The sequence below is a fragment of the Conger conger genome, chromosome 3, assembly GCF_963514075.1.
Source record: "Conger conger chromosome 3, fConCon1.1, whole genome shotgun sequence".
NCBI classification, from domain to species: Eukaryota; Metazoa; Chordata; class Actinopteri; order Anguilliformes; family Congridae; genus Conger; species Conger conger.
Genome location: NC_083762.1, coordinates 26,703,889 through 26,728,697, shown reverse-complemented (window position 1 = coordinate 26,728,697; position 24,809 = coordinate 26,703,889). Strand labels below are relative to the sequence as shown.

Sequence of the window (24,809 nt, the reverse complement as noted above, 5' to 3'; positions counted from 1 at the left end):
ATTGTTTAATCAGACACCTGACTATATGCCTACAAAATCCCTGACTGTGTACATTGCAAAAAAGGGTGGTCACACCAAATATTGATTTGATTTAGATTTTTCTTCTGTTCACTCACTTTGCATTTTGTTAATTGATAAAAATGAACTATTAACTATTTTTGAAAGCATTCTCACTTATTCCTACATTTTTTCACACCTGCCTAAAACTTTTGCACAGTACTGTCGATACAACTTGAACCCTTGAAGAGTATATCAACTTACCAACTAACATACCATGGTTGGCAGCTAGAATACCCCGAATACTACAATAACAGATAAGTGTATAGTTCACCCCGTCTGAACCCAATTGAGCATGCGTTTCATATACTGAAGAGAACTTAAGGGGACTAGCCCCTGAAAGGAGCATGAGCTAAAGATAGCTGCAATACCGACCTGACAGAGCATCACCAGTAAGACACCCAGCAACTGGTGATGTCCTTGAATTGCCTACTTAAAGCAGTCATTGCATGCAAATGATATGCAACAACACTAAACATGACTACTTTCATTTACATAACATTGATGTGTCCAAAACATGATGGTGCCCTCAAATGGGGGGACTATGTATAAACACAGCTGTAATTTCAACATGGTAAAACAAAATTTATAAATATGCCCTTTATTAAAATCTTACAAAAAAAAAACTTTCTTTTTTATTACAAATCTCAAATTGTGGAGTACAGAGGCAAATAAATAAATGGTTTGTCCCAAACATTATGGAGGGCACTGTATGTATAACGGTTAACACAGAGGAAAGGTTAAAACATTATTTTGGAGTCACTGAACAGAGAACATTAAATGAATCCTGTTCCAGGAGCGTCTGCGGGGATTCTTACAGTGACACCAAGCCTCCATGATGAACTATGGAGCCTGGTTGCACTGAAAAGTTCTTCCATCATCATTTGCTCAACAAATTCTGAATAGAACAGATAGGAGTGCAGAGCCCACCCCCAGTTACTCCTCACTAACTTGTAACCACATAATTTTATTGCACCTGGATGATAATCAATAAGCTGAAATTCATGTTGACTGATGCTAGATGTTCAGGCCATACTATTGGCTTAAAACCGAATTCATTGACATGGTAACTTGTATTGCCACAACTCATGAAAGCCTCTGCAATGAACAATGCAAAAAGTGACATGCAAAATCCCAGATGATCCTTTAGAAGTAGATTTAATTTCAATGTGTATAAAAAAAAAAACCTTTTAGACAACCATAAATGTGTGTATGCATATGAAGGGGGTACATTGTGATCTATACACAACATTTTTAATAAGACCTAAAAATATCACAAGAATCCTTTAATCAAACAGACCAAAATAGTTACACTGTAGGTAATAACTAATCCCATTATACAATAGAAAACGAAATAAAAAACAAAACGGGCAATGAAGCATTATAACAAGGTACTCTACATTCTGGGCAATGAAGCATTATAACAAGGTACTCTACATTCTGAGCACTGCCTCATTAGATGAGCATTCTTTGTCAACAAGGACAAACAATACCTGTGGTCATTACTGTATGACAAAAAGAGTACCATGGCATGTGCAACAACACTGGAATTAAGCAGCTTCATCAAGTTGAACATCAGTGTTAAAAAAAATTACATTTCACTGAGGCTTGACCTCTTTTGCTTTCTTCTTTTTGTCCAGGTGTTTCTAGGGAAAAATCAGATTCAATAAAATCAAACTCAATGCTGTAAAGGTTTGAATTCCAAACCTTCAGCCCTCAGTAAATTACTGATGACTTGTCTTAGATCTACATTTTGTGTGTAAACTGTTTATTTGAATTAATTATAAACTTGAACTTCAATTAAATTAAAATCATACCTTCAGTTTTTTATTGTGAGACAGGCTGCTGCAATGGATCTTTTTTGCAGTCTCTTCATTTGAGTAGAACAGGAAGCATAATCTGCAGTAGTAACCCATTTTCACATACTCCACACCTGAAATTTCATCATGAAACAAACAACATTGAAGTATTTTAACACTTCAGTATCTGTCCCTTATTACCCACATTCTTGAAATGTAACAATGACAATGGAATTATTCCACCAATCAATATATCACAACATGAGGAAAGTTAAATTCAATTGATTCAATCTCATTGGATTTTTCATTCTAGAGATATTGGCTCTTAAAGAAGGGGGGGGGGGGTACCCAAAATGCCACTTGCAAGTGGAAATTGGGATGTGTGTCGATTTTGGAGCATCATATCTTTGGCGGTAAAGCAGGGGAAAACCTGAAAATGTGTAGTCTCACAAGTTTCTGCCTAGTTTAAGATGATTTTCAATTTCAATTAATACTGCTGAGAAAAAAATGTATGGTCATTCATAAATGCTAAATTGTGCCACATGGCAATTTCTTTTCAATATTTGAAGGCTTACCATAACAGCACAACTTGGTGTATGGTATCCAAACTTGAAATACTAGTAAATATCTTGCTTAAGAACAGGCCAACCATTTATAAAATATATACAATGCCAAAGTTGGGTCTGGGCAGAAAATGACCAAAAATGGTTAGATATTCAACCAAGTAGAAATTTTCCAGTTTCATGTTCTTCTATGAGTTGATAGTCCAATGCCATAGCATGTTTTCAAACAGGACCTCAATTTACAGGAACATTTACATGCAAGTAACTTCAAACATGTAGCAAAATAAGTCTTTTGAATAAAACAATGATCAAAACATCTTTTGCATTTGTGTATTTAGTTATAGCCTTTTCACATTAATATAATGAATAAACAATTAATAATATAAATATAATATAAAGAAATATACAAATTTAAAACCAGATATACAGTGAATTTTTGGGTTTTGCTTCAGAAACTGCATTTTTAATGTCACCCCACAAGTTTTCAATGGGGTTGAGCTTGAGGGATTGAGCTGGCCACTCATTTCCTCAATCCTTTTTGTCGGGAACCAAGATGTTGCTCGCTTACTTGTGTGTTTGGGGTCGTTGTCTTGTTGAAACACCCATTTCAGGGGCATTTCCTCTTCGGCATACAGCAACATAATCTCTTCAATTATTTTAATGTATTCAAACTGATCCATGATCCCTGGTATACGAACCCAACACCGTAGTATGAAAAACATCCCCATACCATGATTTCTGCGCCACCATGCTTCACTGTCTTCACAGTGTACTGTGGCTTGAATTCAGTACCCGGGGGTCGTCTGACGTACTGTCGCCGACCACTGGACCCGAAAAGAACAATTTTACTCTCATCAGTCCACAGAATGTTACGCAATTTCTCTTTGGGCCAATCGATGTGTTTTAACCGATTCTGCACATGCCCTTTTTTCAACAATGGTGCTTTACGGGGGCTTCTTGATGATAGCTTAGCTTCGATCAAATGTCTTCTGACTAACAGCACTTACAGGTAAATGTAGATCATCTTTGATCTTTCTGGAGCTGATGTATGGCTGAATCTTTGCCATTCTGATTATTTTACAGTATATTACAGTAGTTGCTCATTTTCTTCCGCTTGTTCCAGGTTTTTGTTTCCATTTTAAAGCATTTGAGATCATTTTAGCTGAGCATCCAATAATTTGCTCCACTTCTTTATATACTTTCCCTTCTCCAATCAACTTTTTAATCAATTGACGTTGTTCCTCCGAACAATGTTTGGAACGGCTCATTTTACTTAGCAATTCAGAAGGAAATATATTTTATAAGAATGTGTGAAACATTTGCTTCCCTTCTTCCTTAATAAGACGGGAAATGACACCAGTTTTTTCACAGAATTAATGAATTCTCTAATTAAACTCCACACTGCTATTATTTAGAACATGCCCCTTTCAATGAATGAGCCAATTACTCAGAACAAGCAGTTTGCATGTCATGACAGTTGGGTCTGTTGTTATTCTATTACGCTACTACATCTACAAGTAAAGTATTTGCCATGCAGAAATATCACTATTAGTAATAACAGTGGTTCACCAGGTTACTGATGTTGTACTGCTATTTTCTTGAACACAACTGTACAGTGGGGTGCAAAACTTTGGGCACCCCTGGTTTAAATGTCTGTTACAATGAATCTGTATGTGATCAAAAGCAAACCTGAACTCTAAATGGCTAATTAAACATGATACCTTTCTACAAATATTAAAGCAAGATTGATTTTTACTGTATATAAATTATAAAAAAAGGAAAAGGGCCCTGTTCAAAAGTTTCGGAACCCTTTTTGATTATTCTTTGTAGATTTTAAAAAAGATGACTAAGAAGGCCCAGGCCCAGGTGATATACTCGTTAGGACTTCAATGAGTATAATTACAGGGCTGACCTTGTATTCTGAAGTAACTCCATGTCTTCTAAAGTATCCAACTGCGGTGGCTGTTCTATCTGGTGTTAACAACTATGGGTTCCTCTAAACAGTTGTCTAAGGATTTCAAAATGAAGATGGTTCCTTTCCACCAAAAAAGCTACAAAAATTCTCTCAATGTTTCAAACTACCTCTGTCAGAAACATTATTAGAAAATGGAAGATAAATGGAACAGTTGAAGTCAAGGCAAGGTCTGGAAGACCAAAAACCAAAAAATATTTCAGACAGAATAGCCCGAGACCTGGTGAGAAATGCTCAGAAGAACCCACACATCACTGCAAAAGAGTTACAAAAAAAAGAATAGCAAACACAGGTCTAGCTGTTCAGAGTTCACAGTCCCCAGACTTGAATATTACTGAAAATCTGTGGAGAGATCTCAAACATGTCATACATGCAAGGAGGCGAAAAAATATTTTGGAAAAAGAGATGTTCTGCCAGGAAGAAAGGGCGAGAAAAATTCAGTTTACAAGCTGTTATAGTTGCCTGAGGAGGAGTTGCAAAGTTCCCAAACTTTTGCACAGGGCCTTTTTCCTTTTTTAAAATTATTTTGATTTAAAAAATATTACAATTAAAATTAATCTTGCTTTAAAATGTGAAGAAATGTGTCATGTTTAACATTGTACCATTTAGAGGTGAGGGTAGCATGAATTCACTAAGATATTAATGGTAAAAAGCTTTTTGACCAGGGTTGCCTAAATTTGTGCACACAATTGTACACAGTCTCCTCCAAAAGTATTGGAAGAGCAAGGTCAATTCCTTTGTTTTTGCTATACACTGAAGACAATTGAGTTTTAGGTCAAAATATGTACTTTAGATCATTGTTTCTCAATCTATGGGCTGCGGACCGGTGCCGGTCCGTGGAGAGGTCGCTGCCGGTCCCCTGAATCCTGGTGGAAATTCCATTTCTTTTACTGTCTATGATCGCGACTCTGCTCCGCACGCCCCCGTCCTTACGTCGCCCGTCCAACGTTCTCTAACGTGAAGCTTTCCCACCCGCGAGAGGTTACGTGCTCTGTTCTATCTCTGTCACTGTCACTCTGAACGTTCAATCGCAGGCATACACACACTACATCTACAAGCTCAATATGGCATGCTCAAAGCAAGCTAGCATCAAGGGTTTCTTTAAAAGGCAACCTGCTACGCCTACTAATGCTACACCTGATGTTCCCAATGAACCACCAGCAAAAAAACATTGCCCATTTACTCGAAATTATGACCAAAATGACATCAAATTTGGCTTTGTGTCCAACGATTCTTCTCCCCCCCAACCCATCTGTGTTATTTGCCAGGCAATGCTAAGCAACGAGGCAATGAAGCCATCGAAATTGCGCCGGCTTTTAGAAACTCAACATCCCCACTTAAAAGACAAACCAGAAAATTTTTTTAAAAGAGAGATGAATTGGCCAACCAAGCAACTGTGCTTAAAACAAATTTCACTGCAAATGAAAAGTTAGCAAAAGCGTCTTACTTTCACACCACATCTCAAAATGTCAGGCACCGTTTACGATGGGGGAGAAGCTAGTTATGCCATCCTTAGTCAGTGCTTGTGCTGAGGTCTTAGGTCCAGCTGCTGCAGCCAAAGTCAAAGAGATCCACCTCTCAAATGACTGTCTCGCGGAGAATTGGTGACATGGCAGAGGACCTTGAAGCCCAGATTGTCGAGAGGGTTAGATTGTCGGACTGGTTCTCTCTGCAGCTAGACGAGAGCACCGACATCTCTAATCTAGCTATGCATCTGGTGTACATCAAATATGCGTTTCGGCCGACTTTCATTATCTGAATTCTGGCTGTCATGTGCTGCTGAATACCCGCAGCTCAGCGAAGTGGCAGTGAAGGTACTGTTGCCTTTCCACTCCACGTATCTGTGCGAGACTGCCTTTTCTCACATGACAAAGTAAAGAAATAGGCTTCAGTCAGAAAACACTCTTCGGGTGGCTTTGTCATCTTGTCTACCTCGATTTGATCAATTAGTGGCGAGAAAGCAGACACACCCGTCGCATTAGTGCCTTCATTCACCTACTGGGCCTTGAAACGCCAAAGTCAAATATGACTGGGCCCAGCACAAAAAAGTTTGAGAAAGGCTGCTTTAGATGACAGATCAAAATTTAAGCTTTTATTTCCCGGTATTTTTATAAAGATTTCTTAAACAACTTATACATTTTTTTTTACCAAACCACCCAATCTTTAGGTGAGCAAATTTTTTTCTAAAACATCACAGCTTGAATGTGAAATTAACATTTACAGCCATATTGAGTATTCCGTGTAGAAATTACTTCTTATACAGACCCTTCCTTTTAGGGGACCAAAAGTAATTAGACAATTGACTTCTCAGCTGTTTCTGATTAGTCCGTTCAATTGCTACTATAGTGTAGTATAAGAAAGCTTTCAGTATCTAGCATCTTATCAAGTTAAATCAAATGCCTCCAATACTGTATTTGGATACATTCCTACTAATTAGTGCAAGGAAAAAAAGGAGAATGGAAATGTTACAGGCTGCAGAGGGTTTGCTTGTACAGGAGCCAGTCTTACCCACAGGGTTGTTGGGTTCGTACGGCCCCAGAGGAAGTAGTTTCTTCTCTGCCCGTGGCTTGGTGCTGGGTGTCTCCTCACTCTCACAGCTCTTCTCACTCACTCCTGACGCTTTGCTTCCGCAGTCCTGAAAGAGGCCACGGTTAATGAATGATTTCATCAGATCACCAGTTTACAGATCTTGTAAACTGGCTGTCAGATTTGAATACCGTCAAAATATCTAAATAGCTGTACGCCTCAGAATCTAATTTATCAGAGGGGGGGCAATGTCAAATAAAATTAATATTTGACAAATCTAATATTAAAGCTATGGCTGAGACTGAAGGCAATGTAGAGGGGAAGAAATGCAAATGACTGGGAAACAATTAGGATCATTTAATGGCTTAGAAAACAATTAGACCTTTACAAACCAAGTGAAAGTGTTGTTACTGCCTTCAGCAGAGTACCTTACTTAACATGCACAACCGAATGCAGACTCAATAAAATGTTGGTTCAGCACAACATCCACGTTGCTACAGTAAATTCAATGGGGCTGAAGGGCAGGCAGATATACAAAAGATCAGATAAATCTGTAAAAATTCAAATAAGCTTAGGATAGCAATGAAAAAATTGTAATGATCAAAATTTAGAAGAAATCTATTAAACAACACAGCACAAGTCCCCACTATCTATCCTGGACTCTTCCTTGAAATACATCATCCCATCTTGCTCACTCAAAGCAAGGCAGTAGATCCAGCTCACCCTTTCTGTGTCCACGCTGTCAGAGAGCAGGCTAATATTCACATCTTCATTTATCATCTCTGACGCCAACTCTTCCTGTTCACTAGGTGTCTCAGAAGCACCCTTTTCTTCTTCTTCCTGCTGCTGCTCCCCATTGCTGCTGGATTCCTCTGTGCCAGCCTTCTCCTCCTCATTGATGCTGCTGCTGGACTCTGCGGGAGCAGTCTTCTCTTCCCTGATGCAGATCTTCTTTGCTGGGGGCTCTTCCTCCTTGGCTGGAGAGCCAGCACCACTGTGCTCCCTCTTGGTTGGACTCTCCTCCTCAGGCTTTGGAGGGGGCAGCCTGAACCTGGGGGGAGTTCAGCTCATTAGGACTGCCACACCCACAAGCAAACCAGCCAGTAAAGGTGCAGGCAATTCCATTCCTGGAGAGCGGGCGCGTTACAAAGCTTTTTTCTTTCACCAATTACCTTAAGCAATTAGATAAACCGCTGTATACAGTAACGTTGGTTCAGTAGTGGATAACTTCAAAGTAAAACGTTTCATACACATACACATTTTTTTCATTAACTGTCATTCATGTTATTGAAAAGTTATTAATTCATAAACTGAACTAAAATATCACCCAGGATTTCAGTCATCTCCCAGCATAAGGTCAGTATAGCAGTCTCTGATCACGAGTTAGACAATTATCACTGCTTTTCATTTGCATGTATTTCTCAAACTGTTCAATACAAAAAAAAGATGACAGTCTTTAAAGGGACATCTCTTTACGTATAAAAGATTGTATATTTATTCCACATTAGTCACAGATTGAGATTGAGAGTAGAATGATGTGGCGTAATCACAAAAACTTTACTATTCAGTGAGCAGTGTTTTTCACTGCTGTATTGCAATACCTTCAAACTTTTTTGGGGCTTTATCTCGTCTTTATGAAGGAATACAAATTTCTGGTGTGGAAAGAATATTTTTTATGAACTACCAGATAAGACTGCTTCTTAACTGGCTTAAACTATGCTACAAAGGTGGTATTTGATTTAGTTGTTGTATTGTCTTCTAATAAAGCTAGAACAGAGTTTGTTGCTTCCACTCAGTTTTGTTGCAGGAGCACTGAATGTCTCAGGAAGCCAGCACCATGCCACTAGGGGGCTTGTGCTTTCTAGAACTTACCCATATTTTAGCTGCTTGTATTTTCGGCTCACGTAAACATTCAACTGTTTCCCTTCAAACTTTGGTGGGTTCTTCCTGTAGGCATTAACCATTCTCTCAGTGTCTTCTCTAGTTTCCATTTCAATGAAACACTACGAAATAGAGAGAACAAAATGCATTTTGCATCTCAAATATAATGAACAATAGGACCAAACTGTAATGTTGAGAAAACAGCATCTGTCATGGCCAATTTTGAGTTACCTCATTACGAGACCGATTGAGGAAATAACGTCTCACTTTTCCAAAAGGCTCAGCTATTCTCAGAAATGAGGCATCAGAACCTTTGAATGGTGGAATCTGTGCAATATAAAGCACTCGTCCACTCTGTAAGACAGTAACAATAATTAATAAATAAGTACATGAAAGCATTGTTACACACCCAAATTATGTTTTGAGGACATACCTGAATTGTTGAATAGGCTTGTGAATGGTGTATTTTCACAGGTTTTCCACACACTTCTGCCGTAATATTAGCATTGTAGAATGCCACCATCGATCTAGCCTCCTCCTCAGATGACAGTTCCAAAAAAGCCTATTTTTTGGAAATTAGAGTAAGGTATTTAGACACAGGATAAATAAATGGTTATAATTGCAGTTTAGATTTAATTAATTATTTAAATTGTTTATAAATCAATTGTACAGTTCAAAAACAGATAGGACTTGTTTCTAAAGCACTAGAACCAGGGGCATCAATCTGTGTTGGGGTCGGGAAAAATAGACTGTGGGTAGACATTGTATTCAAGCATACCTCAGGTCTGGAATCAAGCACAAGGTGTCGAACCACCTCTCCAAAAGGTTTGGCAAGGTTTAGGATTTCTTGAAGAAAGCTGTGGCCCCTTTTAAATCCCACAACATTGACAACCTTCCGTCCCTGTAAAAAAAAGAATTTTCTCCTTAAAAGCCTTGTGGAGCAAATATCAGATTACAGTAAAATGTAACAATGTGTAGGTTAAACAAATATTGTAATGTATGCAAATACAAGACTAATGTCAAAACTAATAAAATGTATCCAAACCTTATCGTTCCTTGCATTTCCTAAAAAAGAAATATTGAACAGAATTAAATCAATTCTACCTCATTATCTGGATAGTTACAAGGTAAAGTACTTGTACTCAAATTATTTTTTCCTTCTAGCTAGCAAACAACACTACATGCTAGATCTGTTACAGAGACTGAAAGCAGTTCCTGACTGCTATTGGTAGGTCAACCCAAACTGAGGCAAGTTATAATGGCCCCCTTGTGGCAGACACAGAATACTACCGTGTGACGAACGAACAAATGAACCAACTGACAGAGACTAATCCATAGTCCTTCCCCCCAATTTCATTGGATGGGGGACACATGAGCATGATTAATTCACTACAATGAAACAGCAACAACTAGCGAGTGCTAGCCAGTCAAAACAGCTAACATCAGAACAATTCCTTTGCAGGCGAGTGAGACTTCGAAACGTCGGCATGAATTTAAGAAAAGAGGGAGAAATGGGAAAAGACATTTCATTTTTTACACCATTTTCAAACGCTTTAAGAAACCCCAAGGGAGGTTGTAACTAATTTCAACAGAATAAAATCAACAAGCACCTGAATACGAGGCCCCAGATTTTGATTGGCTTTCTAAACTATCACCATCTTCTTCCTCTGCCACCTCATCCACAGTCACAAAATCTTCCATGTTCTCAGAGAAATCCTGCTCAATAGGCATTTCCTGTGGAGCAGGCATCAGATACAATGTGCATAATCTTGAACAGCTAATAGAGGTCATGGCCAGGTAAACTTGATGTCAAAACATGTAAAATCCAGGAATTACATTTTTGTACAATGCTGTGAAAACATATTTGTCCCTTTCCTGCTTTCCTCTATTATTGCCTCTTTGTCACACTGAATGGTTTCAGATATTTCGACAAAATGTTATATTAGACAAAGGGTAAATAGTAAGCTCAAAACACTTTTTTAATTTATAATTTCATTTATTGAATAAAAAAAGGATCAAACACTCAAATCACCCATGTGAAAAAGTAACTTAAACATAGCTGGTTGCACCACCTTTTGCAGCAATAACTGCAACCAAATTCTTCCTAGAATTTGAGACTAGTCTTTCACATAGGGAGCTTCAGTTAATGTTCACATCAACCATCAGAATGGGGAAAAAATCTGATCAGTGATTTCAATCATGGCATGATTGTTGGTGCCAGATGGGCTGATTTTGCAGAGAATGGTGCTAAAAACAGTTCTGCGAGAAGAAACATATTGTTGTTTATTGGGTGACAAATATGCAATAGAGGGAATCAGGAAGAGGGAAAATACAATAGAAGCTGGTTATGTCAAATAATCAGCAGGCCTGCAGATGCAATGAAACTTTTTAAAAATTAAAACAATGTTATGTCAAAAGAAGAATGTGTCACTAAATAATGAAATAATTGAGTGAATGATACCTCGTCCTCCTCTGGCATCTCTGTGCTTTCAGTTGGCTCTGTTCTTCTCCCCTCATCTGGATGAATTTCAGCTTCAGCCTGTGCAGCCTTAGCCTCTGATAGGGGCTCCTCTGCTATGGCATCCTTAGACCCCGCTGTCAGTGAAACTTCACAGGTCTCTTCCACAGTGTGTTGAGTCTCATCTAGATCAGGAACTGGCTCCTCTTGTTGGGTTGACGACTCTTCTTGTTCCATAATGGGCTCATCTGGGATCTCGGCCTGTTCTGCTTCTTGTGTTTCAGCAGCTTCTTCACAGCCCCCTTCATCAGCTTCAATCACACCAGATATCTCTTCTCCGGGGCCTTCCCCGAGCCCAGCACTGTGCTCCTGCTCCTCCTGTTTCTTAGCACTCTCTGTCTTGCTCTTGGAGCTCCTCTTGCTGGTGGAGTTGGATCTCTGTTTTTTTGGAGATCCTTTCCTGCTGGTGCTGCTAGTCTTTCTGTTTGCATCCTTTCTCTCTGGACCGTGCCTGGAGGGATCCAATCTGAGAGAATGATAAGAATAAGATAAATTAGTTACAATATCATTGTATTATTACAGCACATGTAATACAGAAAGAAAAATATATCTTTGGCATGCTTTCACAACACTGACCTCCACAAATGAAGCATATAAATAATTAGATGATTAAATAAAACCCTCATATCATTCATATTACCCTGTCTCACTCACTTTAATCTCTTATACTTTTCACAGATGTTTAGTTGGATGCTTCTGCCCTTGATAGTGAGAGGATGCAGAGTGTAATACTTCACCATCATCTCAGCATCCTCTGGAGTTTTAAACTGCACGAAAGCCTGTGAGCAGAGATCAAAAAAGCTGTAGTAACAAATCTGAGACATGTCACATTGTCAGGCTTCTCTGACAATGAAAAAATCCAGAATTATGATGCGGTTTAACTATAATTGCCAAGTGGCCCTAGTAACCGGATGCACCTGGATCTCACCTGATCATTTAAAAACAGGTATTTCTCCACAGTTCCAAAGCGCTGAGCTACAGTCAGTAGCTCCGATTTCTTCTCACCCACTCTTGGCAGGTTCGAAAAGAAAACCACCTGACTTTCCTCGGCTTGAAAATCTCTCTTGCCTTTCTGCAGGAAGAGGAAAAAGAAAGACATCTGAATTGTGGCCATATAGTGAGTGGCAAAACAGTAAAAACAAAGAGATTCAATTCTCAGCAAGATCATTTATGATGCTCAAGAAATTAGGAATTTCGAAAAACAAAAAAAAACACATTCAATTCATAATTTCAATTATCCATAATTAACATCCATAACGTCAGAATGCTGCATGCCACATCCCATCACCAGCACAAGTTTCTTATAGTAGTCAGTTAGTGTACTTCGGTAGAAGTAAACTAGTTCCTTAGAAACTTGCAGAAAATACAGATATTTGTGCTTAAACAAGGGATTAAATTTGGAAAGAGATGTTAAAGGTACAATAGGTAAGATTTTTGTGTTAAAGCATTGTTACAAGACTATTGTAACTCCCTATCATTGAAAAAGGCTCACTGACATGTTGACTCACCCTCTGCCTGTGTTTATAGTCCTTAAATTTGGGTTTCAAAGTGTACATTTGTCAGCCCGTCACTCTTTATAAGAAATTATACAGTTGTACAACAATTCAAGCTCATTGGTTGAAAATTGCTTCTAACTGCCACAGCCAATGGTGTGGGAGCTTATTCTGACTGTTCGTATAGCTGCCCAAATTGCACTCCAGACAAGCGATCACTGAAACTTTGTATACCATTGCTTATTATCCTAGCCAAGACTACATGTCTAGTTATAAAAAATACCAGTTTGTTATCTGCAGCAACAAGCAAATTAGCTATAGTCAGCTTTACGAATTCACAAATATCCACTTACGATAAAATATAGGCAACACGAACATAGTAGCGATTGAAGCGTTGTGCTTCAAGTGGATATTTGTAAATTCGGGAAGCTAACTAGTAATAGCTCATTTGCCTGTCGTTACTGATAGCGTACTGGTATTGTTTTATAACTGGATAAGCAATAGTATACAGAATTTCAGTGATCACTTGTCTGGAGTGCAATTTAGGCAGCTACACGTTCCTTTTATCTCTTTACGTGTTTAATCATCCATGTTTAGCTAAACCTTCTTCTCAAACTTTAAGTTACAGTTCCATCATTTGTGGTAAACTATCATATCTTAGTTATATAGCCAGCTAGTTATGTAGCCAAATAACTTGCTTGCTCACAATATAGTTGGTTAGCTAAAGTGAAAATTTCAAAAAGACAAAAAATATAAAGTGTTGCGTAGCACACTGAAGTCAAGATTTCATAAAGTCACCTGTTCGGCAAACATTTTCTTACGAGAACATTATGAAAAGAAAGCAGGCTCTGTTGCGTTTCTTACTTTCAGCTTTCCAAAACAGTGCACAAGAACACTGAACTGCATTATAACGCTTTATATTACGCTTTATATTGATAAACTAGAGAAGCATAAACAGTGTTGTGGTTTGAGGTTGTTTGTTGTTGCAATTCCTCTCTTGACCATTAAGAGTCTGAAATTACCTATTGTACCTTTAATATTTTGCCTATTTGAAGTCAGAGGAGAAGGCCCCATGTGGTCCGCTTAACCAACTACAGCAAATATTTTGAAATTGCAAAACATTTTCAGTGAAACATGCTTCTAATTATTTTCTGATGTTTTTGTATTGTTTAGTTTTATACTACAGCTTCTAAATAAAGTGCAATTTTGCAGAGCATTTAAGACCGTGACTGTTATGAGAACTTAGATTAATTCACTTCTAACAATGTCAGATAACCCTATGTGTGATCGCTGGTCCAATGGTCCACATTTTTACTAATAAATCAATTCTGTTTCATGTCAAGATACTGACCAAACCAAATGCATTCATGCATCAATTCCAAAGAAATACTCAAAATTTTAATTAAATTCCAGTTTTAAAAAAAATCCAAATTGTAACTACAACACCATAATATTTCAAATAAGAACAGACCATTCAAAATTTCTTAAGTTAGGAACTGACAAACAACCTTGCTGGAAGGGTGCAGATACAAGGTCCATGAGGTCTGTTCATTAAGTAGAACAGTGCACTAACAGGATGAGCCACACAGCAGTCACCATAATGAAAACTTTTGTCACATAAATCAATGCAACAATTTAATACCTGAATTGTTATAAGCTCCTGTGATAAATAGATTGTGATTTTTTCCCCATGCATCTCAGCTGGCTTCCTCTGGTAGAAATCCACCATAGCCAATGCCTGTTCATGAGTTTCCATCTCCAAAAAAGCCTGGAGGACAAACAACCCCAATGAAGTATTATGGTAGAGAGCAGAGCCAAGTAGATGGTTGCCATCTAGCCAAGTTCACCATCATCTTTTGTGGGTGTAAACTGATGAAAATAAATTAATGTCAAGGATGAACCAATAGCCAGACAAACTTAAGCGTTTGAAATACACACAAAATATGTACATTGTGATGCTTAAAACACCCAAGAGTTTCCTACAAAAAAAGAATGCAGCGGTAAATAGTGACACAAATCTTTTTTTCCACTCAGTACTCCAGCTTGTTGAAATAAACGACTAAAGTGCAATCGTTCAGCTTTATACATTGTCCGCCCCAATTTTAGGGGACCAAAAGTAATTGGACAAATTTCATATTCAATATTTTGTTGCAAATCATTTGTAATCCATGCCTGCCTGAAGTCTACGACCGATAGGCCTCACCAGATGCTGGGGATCTTCCCTGGTGATGCTCTGCCAGGCCTGTACTGCAGCCCTCTTCAGCACCTGCTTGTTTCAGGGGCCATTGCCTTCAGTCTGGAATTCAAGTGAACTGCATGCTCAATTGAATTGAGGTCAGGTGATTGAGTTGGCCAGTCAAGAACATTCCACTTTTTGTCCCAAAAAAACTCCTTGGTTGCTCTGTTTGTATGTTTTGGATCATTGTCCTGCAGCATGATGAAGCAATGCTTTGATGCATTTGCTTGGATTAGAGATTATGTTTCTGTATACTTCAGCATTCATCCTGCTGCTGCTGTCAGCAGTGACATCAATGAACACAAATGAGCCAGTTCCAGTGGCAGCCATACATGTACAAGCCATAACACTACTGCCACCATGTTAGACAGAAGTATGCTTTGGATCATGAGCAGTCCTTTATTTCTCCTCTTTCTTCTTTCCATCACTCTGTTACAGGTTGATCATTGTCCATAACACTTTGTTCCAGAACTCTACAGGTTTTTTTAATGTCCATTTCTGCAAACTGTAACCTGACCATTCTATTCTTGAGGCTTGCCAGGCGTTTTCATCTTGTAGTGAACCCTCAAAGGTTATGCTGGCGTAGTCATCTCTTGATGGTCATCGGGATTTTTCTTCACCATTCAAAGGATTCTTCTGTCATCCACTACACAGGTCTTCCATGGTCTACCAGGTTGTTAGCCATTGATGGACTCATTAGAGTGTTCTTGCTTCTTACTGTACCAAACAGTTGATTTTGACACACCTAATTTGGCTATGTCTTGGATTGATTTATTCAGATTTTTCAGCCTAATGATGGCCTGCTTTACTGCCATTGACACTTCTTTGGCCCTCATGTTGAGAGACAACTCACTCCGAATGCAGACGGCACTTCTAGAATCAATTCTAGACAGCTTGACAGCTCTTTTATGCATGAACTAATAATGAAACCTGTCAAAGAAACATTTGAACAGCCAATTATATTTGGTCCCCTAAAATTGGGGGGTCACCTAATAGGGCTGTAATTCCAACACGGTTCACCCAGTATGGATGTAAAAACCCTCAAACTCTATTTGGTTAGTGGTTTGCCACTTTATTGCCACAGTGATTGTTTTATTTCAACCATTTGTTTACTGGAGTACAGAGTGAAAACAACAAAAATGTGTCACTGTCCAAATACTTATGGACTGCAATGTATGTTTTAGTTGCACTGATGCTTTACAGAGTGTTAATGAAAAGAAAAAAGGTTTGGGCTGCACTTTACAAGAAGTGACTTGTAAATGCTGAACTGTTCTTTGTCCTTACCTTGTTATTCAGGACCAAATGTTCACAAATAGTTCCAAATGGTCGGGCCAGAAGTCGTAAGCAGTTCAATGTGAGAACTTCCCTTCTTTTATATTTTGCCACAACAACTCTGCTTCGGACCTAGGAACAAAAGCCATAAAGCATGGTAACAGAAGCAAAACCAAATCCAGTGCAGGAGTACACAATACGTTCATGTATTTTGTCCCCCAAAGCTTTCAACAGATACCTGAATAATACAGTGAAAAAACAAATAGGCTCCAGAATTATTGGCAATCTTGATAAATGTGCACAACAAATACTGGAAACATTTTTTTTTTCTCCCAGTATGTGTACAATAATGTGCTTCATTAATGAATCAATGGATTCATCCAAAAGGCTTACATTGTTCAACAAAAAATGCTTTCCCGAAAAAACATGTTTCAAAATTATTGGCACCCCTGGTTTAATACTTTGAGCAAACACCCCTGGCAAAGATGTCAGCCATGAGTCTTTTCCAATAATTAGTGATAAGGTTAGAGAATGCATTGAGGGACCGTTTCAAGATCATGAACTCTTCAGTTCAAACCACAGGTTCGACAGGTAGACAGAGATTAACTTAATTAAAATGATTGCCAATTTCAGTTTTTGATTTCATTAAAAGTAAATGTTTGGTGTGCCAATAATTTTGATACCGATGGTTTTCTTTAGAAAAGACTACTTAATTAAAACAGTGATAACATGAAAATAACCATATTGAAATAAAAGTATATAGTGTAGTCCGGGGCTGAGGAGGGCCTCAGCATCACATGGTGGACAGACAAAATAATAAAGTGAAATGACTCAAAAAGAATTTGGCTTTTGACTGGTGTCCCACAGAGTCCAGTGCTTGGTCGCCTTCTATTCTAAAAAAACCACCAGTCCTTACCAACCCAAGCCAATTCACTCGAGGCCTGAACCAGGCCTCATATGTAGCCCACTGATTAGGTAAGTGGCCATACCTTCCCCCTTGTAGACAGCATCCCATTTTCTCTTCCTAGCACCACAAAAGTTTTCCAACAGGTTTGAATGTAACATACAGATTAATACCAGATTTCTTCTTCTTTTTTTTTTTGCTTTTACAAAATATAACCTTTTTTCCAAGGGTGCTAATAATTCTTGAGCCCAGGGTAGACTTTTTAGTTCAAGCCTTTGGGAAAGAAAATAGATCACCTTTGGACTGCCTGAAAATGGCTGGTTTTTGTGTGACATGCTGGCACCTTAAAAACAAAAAAGGAAGAATGAATTAAACAATGTAATAAGTCATGAAGTCAGATCCATTTTCATCCAGGAGCTAGGCTGCCATTTTTCAGCAGTACTGGACATCTTAAAATGCAAAAAAGATGTAAAGGATCATTACGAATTCGGTCAAACAGAAAAGGTGCAGCAGTTGGGTTATCATTTTACAAAGCATGGGTTACCCCAGCTGGAGCCCATCCCTCCTGTTGGTAGTCCCATGGGTGCAGGGCCCAGGATTCCATCAGAGCGGTTAGTGCTATCTATTTGGAGTGCACCAGACCTGTATAGGAGAGAGAATAAACCCAGAGCTCTCTGTCAAACTTGAAACCAATACCATTTAAACTATCTCATGCTCAGACTATTGTCATATTACTTGGGCTGGTATTAATATCTGGGTACTTGGTACACACATTACCAGTGTATACAATAGTCATGCTGGCAGTGGCAATTACTCTATTGTAGCTAGAAACAACATAAGGCTACAAAAAGGCTACAGAAACAATGTACATTAGGTGCTGCTTTACAAAGCCTACGCAGGATTATTTCATAATTATTTTTAGCAAATTATTTTTATAGGCGACATGATTCGTATAAAATTTTAATCAAATTCAAATAAAAATAATTAATTATTATAAATGAACATAATGGCAACATTAGGAAGAAACTTAGAATGGGTAGATTTAAAATGAAGATGACCCCCCCCAATATACACTCACGTTCTGTTTGCAGCCATGTGAGGATCCCAGCCTGGATACCTGAAAAATGGAGGGAAAGGTACATTCAACTGGATTTTGGGTTGCTTGGCAAAATATTTCTAGCCCACAAAACATCATTTCTAATGATCTGAATTGAGAGGTGGGCCTGAAACTGGGCCTCGCTAACTCCCATTCAAAGTCACCATGAAATGTGCTGTGTAGAAGAAAAACTATGGAAAAAAAAATAATAATAATAATAATAATTTAAAGACACATTTCATTTAACAGATTTGAATTTATCAACTGTGAAATGAACATTAGCATGGATTAACATCTAAAAAAAAAGCATCTTCCCATAATTAAAATCTTCAAAAAAACAAAGTTCCAAATCAAGTTCCATTTTTCCAACTCCCCACATTCAATTTGTACAAATTCAGTTCGTATAAATTCAGTTTATAAACTGCTATGAGCATCAATTAAAATACTATTAAACATACTAATTTCACATTCAATTCAATGCATTTTTTAATTCTAATCTTTTTGACCCTTATTTTCTTCCATAGCTGTGCAAACCTATAGCAATGTGTGGACAAATCTCCCATTTAAAGTTAAACCTGTAAAATTCACTTGACTGGTCGGAAAGTCTTTAATTAAGATGAGATGCAAAAGAGAAGCAGACTTACATTTGTAGCAGGAGCCGACAGTTTTCCATATGGCGTACTCCATGACTGTGTTGGGTCCAGTCCTACCACAAAGCATGATGTTGTGTGTGTGACTGTCACTTACTTTAGACATTTCATTCTCCCCTTCTATAATGTACACTTGTATTTTATATAGAATTATGCCTGGTTGCCAATTTATTGATTCATTCATTCACAAAAAGCTTGAACATAAACATAACACAAGAAACACGAAAGTCTATCAAGTTATAACCAGTTATTTTTATCTCAGGGAACACAACAACATTCACCACATAACAATTGTTATATTCAAGTGCTGTATGGAGAATTACAAAAAAATAAAATGCTCCCAAAATTCTTCTGTCAGCAGAATAATGCTGCCAAAGATGAGATAATGCTCAAGGATGCAATACACTTTCAACTAAAGTGGCCATGCAAATGTAACAGCAACTTTAATGCATGGGGAAAGTATATACCTGGATCTGTCTGCATGTATTTGAGTGTGTAAGAGTACTCACCATTGTGGAATGCACTGCAAAATCACAAAGAGCGCACACGTGTGGGAACATGTCGGGCATGACTCCCAAGAAGTCCTGCACTTTGCCTTGGGAGGGAGAGCCCATTCTTTTCTGCAGAAAGCCACTGTCAGATGCTGGGGAGGGACCCATCCCAAGGCCACCATAACGATCACGGGAAAGCTCTGAATACTGGCGGTCTCTGCTCATCCCGCCACTGCTGTTCTCACCATAGTCTATACATTTGTAGGCCCGAGAGGGGCCCCCCTGCATGGAACCATAGCCATAATCCATTTTGGGGCCACGGGCTGAGACCTGCCCACTAGAAGTGCCCATGCGGCCAGCCGGGATATCCTCCCAGTTGTCACGAGATGCTCTGTATGAGTGCTCTGGAGAGATTGGGGGCAGGTCCCTGGAGCTGCCGCCCATGCGCCGGCTCGCCTCCAACTTGCGGTTCTTCAGCTGCATGATAAGTTGCGGCAAGGTGTCTATACTGATATTTTCTTCAGGCATTTGTGCCAGTGCATCTATGTCAGTGGGAGAGAGTCCCAGGCTGCCAAAGAGTTTCATAGTGTTGGAAACATGGCTGCCACCACGAGGGGGCATCTGGGAGTTCCTGCCGTCCCCACTGCCCAGAGCTGAGGACATGCCGTAAGAGGGCCGGGAAGGGGTGACATAGAGGGGGCGAGGATCATTCATGCTGAAATTAAGGGTCTCAGCAGCAGCCAGGAGCCCCCGTCCCACAGCAAAGCCTTTATGAGCACCGTCAGAGGGGTTCTTCTGGGACATTCCTGCACAAAGGTTGTGCAGTTACTTTGTGGAGAATGGCACAAGAACAGCTTAAAGCTGGAGATTTATAAAGCCTCCAAGGAGAAACCTGGGAAAGTCTGTGGTGAATGAAAGAAATGAAAGAAAAACTCAACTTAGCAAATGGTAACTCCTCGTCTGTTACAGCATGACATTACTCTGCAGAAACAATCATTGAGCAGGGAGGACCAAAAATATGTACAATATGGTTATCAAGAGAGTTGAACATGAACAGAATTGTCTTATATCTTATAATCTTACAATTTTAATAACAAGATGCAAAGCTGTAAAGTATCTCAATACAAATCTCGACAGTCAAGAGATATTTAAGCAAAGAAATTGCCAAAAGCAATGAATGTGACCATTAGGAAAACTAGCAGTTGGAAATCTGGTTCAAACACGTGTCTCCAAAGGTAATGTAAAATGCTGAGAGTATTGAATATAATGTCCAGGAATTTATGTCCAGAATGAAAGATTATATTGCATAAGAATAAAATAGCATTACCAGGATAAGGTCAACAAATCATGACATACTGAATTATAACAAAATACGATTCAATGGAAAGAAAATCCAGAGATATTTTTGTCATCTAACTATTACAACCAAATATGGTCAGAATATGCAATTAAATGTGATGTTATCGGGCCGATATAAAGCATCTGACCAAACAATTAAGGAAATAATTGGAACAATAAGGTGAAGCCCATTTACTCCAACACTCAACAAAGCAGAAAGAACCAGCGATAATAGAGGGAAAAAGTGTTTTTGATGATCCCTGCTAATAGTTTAAGTGCAAATCAATGGAGACCGTGCAATGAAGCACAAGTAAGCTATAGACAGTTTGTGAATTCCTGTGAGCTTACTAATAAGAGTAGTACAAGAGTAGTACATTACTAACAAATCCACAAAAGGATTTGCCACGTCACATTTAGGGGACACAGTTAAGCTGCTTCCATTTAAATCTAACATGAGATACAATCAGAAAAAGGCAACGATGATGACGACAACCAAGGAGAAAAAGAAAATCTATAAAAATGATTAAAATAAGTTGTGTTATGAACTGCACATATATGGTATTGGAAAAACCCCATGTCAGAATCAAGATGATTAGCTTTATGCTCTTAATATAGTGGGAAACCTCATAGATGTGCTACAAAAACTAGCTTATCACGGAATCGATATTTTACACTCATCAAGAACGCATTATGCAGCAAATACATGTATAGTTTAAGACTTTGGGCTCTCAGTAGGCCTACTACAGTGACATCTCAGAAGCAATGAAACTTGTTTAGCTAGCTAGAGATAAGGTCATTTTATCCTAGGTCATTTTATCTCATTGGATCTCGCCAGCTCTATTTCTTGGTAGCGATGTAACAATCATGAGACATTTTTGTTAGTTTTAGATATGCTGTCTTTTTTTTTTTTTTAAACAGGGATTTTTTTTGTTGTGTGTGCATTCCCATTGAATTCAATAGAAATATTTTAATTGGTAGGCCCCGAGATTATAGGAGGAAAGTACCAGTATGTGTTGATCTGCTCTATAATAATGTTGCTGAACAACTCAGACAATAGCATAGCATGGTATAGTCTTCTACAATGAAATTAACAGAAGAAATGAACAAATCTGCAGTGGCATCAAACAGCTGTAGCTATAGTATATATGCATAAGCACTGTCAACTTTAAAAATTGAACCACTATTATTTAGCTGGCAAGCGTGTTTCTATATTGAAACACTGTGGTTCAAAAGTTTGAGCAACTGCTAGCAATTTGCAGCTAGCTAAATATTACATTTGAACAGTCAAGCTCAAGTTATTATCCAACTGGCTAATAGCTTACTAGTTAGCAAATACTAACTAGCTAGCAACAAAGATTGTTTCATTGGGCTGTGGTTAGCTAACATTAACCTACTGGTAGATAATTGAGGGGAGATAATTCCCTACAGGATAATGCATTCCGGGTGTCAGGAAGCGAGCAACAAATTCTGTGTCCACCTGTGTCTATGACTCATATTTTCTGCATCAAAAACATCAGTAATCGGTACCCAGGACCTCAAATGATGCAGCAGATACAGCAACAGATACAGTTCTCATCTCACAACTGCATGATACACAAATCATTTTCAGTGTCTCTCACTAACGGTAAAACATTTCGGCATACGGGATAATTTTTTGGTAAAAGCATGGCCTTTTGCAACTTGGTAATCCAGTAGAGGTTTCATTTATTGACACGATATTTCAGTAGCAATCTAGCTAGCAAACTAGCTACAATGCAAAGTGGAAGTTTTCATCATGAATTACCCACTCGTCTTCATAATGACTTTACGTGCAAAAGAGTTACAATATACCAGTTAGCTAGGATATACAGTCCCCTCCTTGTTTTTGCTATACACTGAAGACAATTAAGTTTGAAGTCAAAAGATGTACATGAGATGAATTTCACCTTTTATTTCCTGGTATTTTTATCCAGATTTGTTAAACAATTTAGAACATATCAGCTTTTGTATCAGACATTTCTAGGTGAGCAAAAGTATTGAAGCGTGACTGATAGGTGATTCTTATTGCCCAGAGGCCTGTTAGATTGATTAGTTAAACAATAAATAGTTCTGAATGTCTACTCTTGGGTTTTTCCTGCATTTATGTCAGAAAAGATAAACCAACATGAAGACGAGAAAGCTGTCTTTGGGAGAAAAGATGAGAAATGAGGGGGAAATCGATCAGAGTCATTACACAAGCACTGGGGATAGATTGTACAACAACTTGAAATGTAACGAAAAAGAAAGAAACCGCTGGCTTGCAATAGACATCGAATAGGTCGACCAAGGAAAACAAGAGCAGTTGATGACCGAAACACTGCGAGAGCTGTGAAGAAAACCCCCCCCCCCCCCCCCAAAATATCAGTCAGTGACATCACAAACAGTCTCCACAGGTGAAAATTGAAGGTATCTCAATCAACTGTTTGAAGAAGAGCAGCAATATAGAGGCTATACCACAAGATGCAAACCACTCATCAGTAGTAAGAATCAGAAGGCGAGATTAGAATTAGCAAAGTACAGAGATGAGGCACAAAAGTTATAGAATAAAGTTTTATGGACAGATTAGACCAAAATTAACCTCTACCAAAGTGATGGAAAGGCCAAAGTGTGGAGAAAGAAGGCATCTGCTCATGATCCAAAACAAACAAGCTTATCAGTGAAGCACAGTAGAGGAAGTGTCATGGCTTGGGCTTGCATGGCTTTACTGAAGATGTAACTCATGATGGTAGCTGCAAGATAAATTCAAAAGTCTACAAAAACATTCTGTGCCAAGTTACGGAGAAATGCGTCCAAACTATTTGGGAAGAAGTTCATCATGCAGCAAGACAATGACCCAAAACACACTGCCAGCACAGTACTACTTCATTAGGGAGAAAAAGTGGATGGTTTTAGACGGACAAATTCAATCACCAGCCCTTAACCCAATTAAGCATGCATTTCACCTCCTGAAGAGGAGATTGAACGAAAAAAACCCCCAACTTACATACTTACATTTACTTAAATACTCTGGTCCAATACTTTTGCTCACCTATGTGGTGGTCTGATAAGCAAAGACGCTATGTTCAAAGTAGTTTAACACATTTAGGTGTAAATACCAGGAAATAAAAGCTGACATTCTGAACTCTTGTCTCCAGTTCATCTTTCTATCTCAACCCCAAATGCATTCAGTGTATTGCAACAACAAAGGAATTGGCCTTGCTGTTCCAATACTTTTTGAGGGGACTGTACAAGTAATCATGGTGCCACACCATTTATTAGCTCATTTTGTTGTAAAGTACCTCGTAGCTCGCTAGTTTGGACTTTACACTTGGCAAAACTGGGGTTTTATGTGTGTGCGCATAAAGTTACAATTCCTTCCGTTTTCATAAAAACTTGGTACGAGTCACATACGCGAACCATTACAGCATACAGTGACATGGTAATGGTGATCCACTGTAACATTGTGGTGGGAAAGCTGTTGCTAACGAGACTATGAACTTAGCCTGAACAGAGCGAGCTCACACGGTCTTCCTAACACAGGGCAGTTATTTGTCTTTTTCTCTATACATATTGGTCCAATTCACATCAATCAATGTGTTTTATTGTCTGGGATAGCCAATAAGCAACCATAATCATAAATCACATTCCTCAGGATAAAAACTACCATTATACGGACGTTAACTTCTGGTGGAAGCGGTCGCTTCCCTGTGTTCGGAACACGGTGAGTTTACGTTAACGTTAGCTAACTTAATGTTATCCCAGTAAAAACACAGGCCCAGCTTCACATAGTTATATGTTCCCAGCTAATTTAGCTAACGTTACTAAGTTAGCTGTTCCCCAAGCGATGTTCACGAAAACGGCTTAAAAATTCCAGAGTACAATAATATGTCTTCGTATAATTGTTTCCTAACTAGTTATTTACCTTAGCTCCTGTCAAGCGCGATTTTTTTTTTTTTCTCCTTCTTCTTCTTTTGGTTTTATGGCGGGTAGTACAAATTATTTATTTGGTGCATACC

General features: G+C 38.6%; 1 protein-coding gene across 2 annotated transcripts; it reads right to left on the bottom strand.

Annotated features, from left to right (window-relative positions):
- Positions 1-642: 642 nt before the first annotated feature.
- On the bottom strand, positions 643-24,796 carry LOC133123304 (matrin-3-like). Of its 2 annotated transcripts, none has more exons than XM_061233654.1 (21): positions 24,716-24,796; positions 19,477-20,360; positions 18,962-19,023; positions 18,300-18,338; positions 17,766-17,863; positions 17,518-17,564; positions 16,330-16,449; positions 14,452-14,577; positions 12,245-12,388; positions 11,971-12,095; positions 11,260-11,782; positions 10,409-10,532; positions 9,844-9,863; positions 9,577-9,699; positions 9,232-9,360; positions 9,030-9,152; positions 8,790-8,920; positions 7,641-7,968; positions 6,900-7,026; positions 1,875-1,990; positions 643-1,703 (listed from the first exon to the last, which is right to left on the bottom strand). In XM_061233654.1, the coding sequence occupies exons 2-21, from the start codon at positions 20,260-20,262 to the stop codon at positions 1,656-1,658; spliced, it is 3,339 nt and encodes a 1,112-aa protein (XP_061089638.1). In that variant the 5' UTR covers positions 20,263-20,360; positions 24,716-24,796; the 3' UTR covers positions 643-1,655. The 2 variants fall into 2 exon arrangements, with proteins under 2 accessions (XP_061089638.1, XP_061089639.1); XM_061233655.1 differs by lacking the exon at positions 24,716-24,796 and adding an exon at positions 23,806-23,823.
- Positions 24,797-24,809: the final 13 nt, after the last annotated feature.